The sequence below is a fragment of the Acyrthosiphon pisum genome, chromosome A3 (genome assembly GCF_005508785.2).
Source record: "Acyrthosiphon pisum isolate AL4f chromosome A3, pea_aphid_22Mar2018_4r6ur, whole genome shotgun sequence".
Classification (NCBI taxonomy): domain Eukaryota; kingdom Metazoa; phylum Arthropoda; class Insecta; order Hemiptera; family Aphididae; genus Acyrthosiphon; species Acyrthosiphon pisum.
This window is the reverse complement of record NC_042496.1, coordinates 15,660,661-15,664,636: the sequence shown is the minus strand read 5'-3', so window position 1 is coordinate 15,664,636 and position 3,976 is coordinate 15,660,661. Positions and strand designations below refer to the sequence as shown.

General features: G+C 27.9%; 1 protein-coding gene across 1 annotated transcript; it reads right to left on the bottom strand.

Annotated features, from left to right (window-relative positions):
* Positions 1–354: 354 nt before the first annotated feature.
* Positions 355–2,424, bottom strand: LOC100164287 (CG17127-like). Its single transcript, NM_001162711.2, has 2 exons — positions 2,368–2,424; positions 355–1,157 (listed from the first exon to the last, which is right to left on the bottom strand). The coding sequence occupies exon 2, from the start codon at positions 1,151–1,153 to the stop codon at positions 851–853; it is 303 nt and encodes a 100-aa protein (NP_001156183.1). The 5' UTR covers positions 1,154–1,157; positions 2,368–2,424; the 3' UTR covers positions 355–850.
* Between the last annotated feature and the right edge of the window lie 1,552 nt (positions 2,425–3,976).

The window sequence follows — 3,976 nt, the reverse complement described above, 5'->3', positions numbered from 1 at the left end:
CTGTTTCTTATTACCTTATGAGTAAACGCTTACCCTGCATACCCCGTGTGCACCCCTATGAGTATGATTATTGAATATTGATCGATAATTTAATCCTCATATATTTTCGTCTTGATGTCTTAGTAAACAGAATCACGCCAAAGGCCAAACAACAAATCTCTATGCATTCTCCGTGGTTTGTACTAAATTGTAATACTTTGTATAGTAGGTATACACGAGACACATTTTCAGGTAAAGAAATTAGTCATATAAGCCAATTATTTAAATATGTACTTCTAAATCATTTATCAGTAGTACCTACTTTCAAAGTTAGAAGTATAAATGCAACTGTAGATAAATAAATAAACATTGAAATTATTAAAATAAATTATATTATTGTATTCTTTGAATTGAAATATTTAATGTTAAAAAATATATATATAAACAGAATTTAGTAACATATTCTTATGTAGTTACTTACATACATTTTATAAATTAGATCATGTTTATGGTTTGTAATATCTTTAGGGCATATGGGTAGTACATTAAATAAAGACGGTCCATGCATAGAAAGTAAATGTAGGTATATATATAGGCATTTGTCAAAAAAAAAAAAAATAATAATAATGAAATAGTGGGTGAAAGCACTTTCATCGAAAAATAAAAATACTTTCTCTGTTAAAAACGAATCGATAACAATGTTGCATAAGACTCGTATTACATAGATGGATAATGTGTATATTAGAACTCAACGTTGAAACATATAATATAAGAACATTATTATTCTACGCGCGAGTTACTCAGACTTATTTTAGGAAGACAAACTAAATAATATTATGTATAAACAAAATTAAATTATATTATCGCATTTTCACTGTTTTCCAACTTGATCAACTTGGGTTTGCAGGTTGCTGACCACCTCTGGAGGTACGTGGTCGCCGAGGATTTCGAACAGGTTGATGGCCTGTGACCCAGGTATCGACTCGTATGCGACCACCTCTACGCCTTCTTGGACCTTCTGAATCTGAGCATTTTGCGGTATAAGATGTGTACTCTGTGCTTGTCTGATGGCTTCGTTTGAAAATATTGCACCATCTTTACCTCCTTGAGGCATTGCCAGGCACACAGCCATCATGCACGTACCCAAAACCACAACGGTCATAAACAGATTCATAGTTCTAGTGGGGGAAAAAAATATATTTAAAAAAACTCGTTATTCCGTGACTCAACACGCTTATAAACACTGTTATTAGAATAGGTTTAAAAGTAAAATTTATTAATATGTAATACTATAATAGGTACTATTATACAGTCTATACATAATTGTATATTATACAGTCGTGTCAAACACTCTCTAAATTACTATTTATTATATAACATTATATAAGCCCCCACTGATTTATAGATTTCATAATGTAAATCCTAGAAAAATAAAATTTTCAATGACGAACTCTTAAGATCAAGTGTACGACCCGAATTGAGTAAATGCATCTATCAATATTATGAAATATGTACCTACTTAAAACTCATGAACAAAATGAAACATATTATTATGATTTTGTGTTACCAAATAAAAATATATAAGTACATATTTTATACTGTACCTAACTGATCCACTGTTAGATACATTATATAATACAAAATGTTAATAGGGCGTCTCATCCCTTGCATGTGTTATCAGTTATCACCGTCTTACAACAATCATACAACTATTGTCCATGCCATCATGGTCCACACTACAAGTGTACATAGTGGCGCACACCGGAGGGTTCAAGAGTAGCAGCTGTTGCCGCTGATTTTTTTGGTAGGTGAGTCGGTGGACCCCTTTGCTCCAAAATATTTACATCATAAAAATTCTACTACGTATAAAAATATTGAAAATAAACTATTGAATAATTATAGGCTATAGCCATTAGCCTATTAGTAAATATTGAGGTAACCGATTCAATATGCCACCACTATTTATTTTTGAGTGTGGGCCACTGATCTGTACATCATAGGAATAGGACATTTGCGTTCAGCACTTCAACAGAACCAATTCTATAACGTTGTTTTTTATTATCTTTAATATTAGAGTGAATTTATATATTATCTTCAAATTTATAGGTGAGAAAATTATCTGTGTTTGTACGTTGGTTTTTAACGTTATTTTTATTTTTAAGCGAATTACGAGTTGGTATGTAAAATATTTAAATTTAAAAATTCTTACACATTTAAAAAAAAATTAAATATCATAAAATCCAACGTACAAATATAGATAATGTTCTTACCTTTAATTTTTGTTAAATGTATTATTTTATAACTATAGTTATTCTTAATTGTTATTATTTATAAAATATTTAAATATCAGTATTATCTATTACAAGAGAATAAATAAACATAGCTTACCTGAGTAAATAAAACTGTTGTTGTCGATGTGTTGACTCACGAGTCACAACACAATATGAAAGAACACAGTGCGTTTTATAAGAAGACTAAAACAAATCATGTGATGCGAGTACCCAAGTGGGAGTATACTGTCGTTTGTCAGTAGCGAATTGAATTACTTTCTCCGGGATAATTTATGAAAAACCTTTCATTAAACATAATAAATTAATACGCACGTGTCAGTGTCAGTGGATATTCATTTAATTTTGTTCGGTGCAAGTTTCCAAACAACTGAAGTGTTTTCAATATTGATGTATTAAAAGATTGTTAAAAATATAAAACATCTTTTATTGGTAAAATAATAATTTCTAAAAATCATATAAAATTGTTTATAACAATTTGATCGTTGTGCGCACGACCTGTTCCTAATTCATAAGTACCATCAATTATCGTAAAAAATATAACATTGATGTGGCTCACTAATTTACTTACCTAAGTTGAAATATTATATAAATAAATAATCTAGTAGAAAAAACTGCTATTCTTATTTATTTCTAATAAATTGTTAATTGAAGTTTGATTTTAAAAATGCTAAATTCTTTAGACGCCATCCACAATCCACAACCAATGTAAAATCTAAATTTACAATATATAAGTACTCTATAGCAGGTAATAAACATTGAACAAAAATAATAAATAGGCGAATATATAATTTGTATAATGGATTAATTGTGTACATCTTAGTACTTATAACTTATAAGTAGGTATCCAACTTATAAGTACCTATCTAAGTGTATTGTAGTAGGCTTTGTACATTATTATAAATTATAATATATTTTATAAATTTACATGAAATCAGCTTTTACATGACTGAGATTTTTTTATAATAGTTTATCAAGTCTTGGACAAAGTTTAAACATTGACTAATTTATAACTTTAAGGGTACCTTATGATGACTGACTTTTTATTGATAATTTAAATTTTAAAATAATAAAGGTTGTTACTACTATAGGTATTAATTTAATAGACAATAATAAATCATTGGATATGAAAAAAGTAAGTACGATTTTGAGTGAAACACTGAAACCCTCATATTATTAGGTACATCTAATATTACATATGATTTATATTTTCCAAAAACCATTTTTAAAGATTATATTATATCCTTAGTATTAGTTGGTAAGTATTTTTTTGTTAATTTAACGAACAATTTTTCCAAAACAATTGGTAAATTTTTATTAAAAAGTGATTTATAGTGTACCTGTCCGTTTAATTTTATCACAATTATTGTCGTAATATTATGTTAAGAACATAAGACAAATATAAAATAAAACAATAGTATTGGTATAATATTCTTAAAATCTTATACATAAAATTAAATAAAAATAATTAGATTTAGATTAGAATTTAAAATACTTTACCGAACAAATGTTACACGGAAATTTACTAGATTCATTACAGATCATTACTTAGTGTAAACATTTTAATAACTCAGAAACTAATAGGTAAAATGTTGATTTAGATAGGTAGGTACATCAACATTTTCAAGGAAATCAACCACAAAATAACTTTCAGTAAAGAGGGGGTTCTCCTTTGAAAAATAGAAGTTTGATCGCAACAGGATACTCTT

What these genes read in the sequence shown, in the direction of transcription:
- LOC100164287 (NM_001162711.2), bottom strand. Translation starts at nt 1,153, where the DNA reads ATGAATCTGTTTATGACCGTTGTGGTTTTGGGTACGTGCATGATGGCT.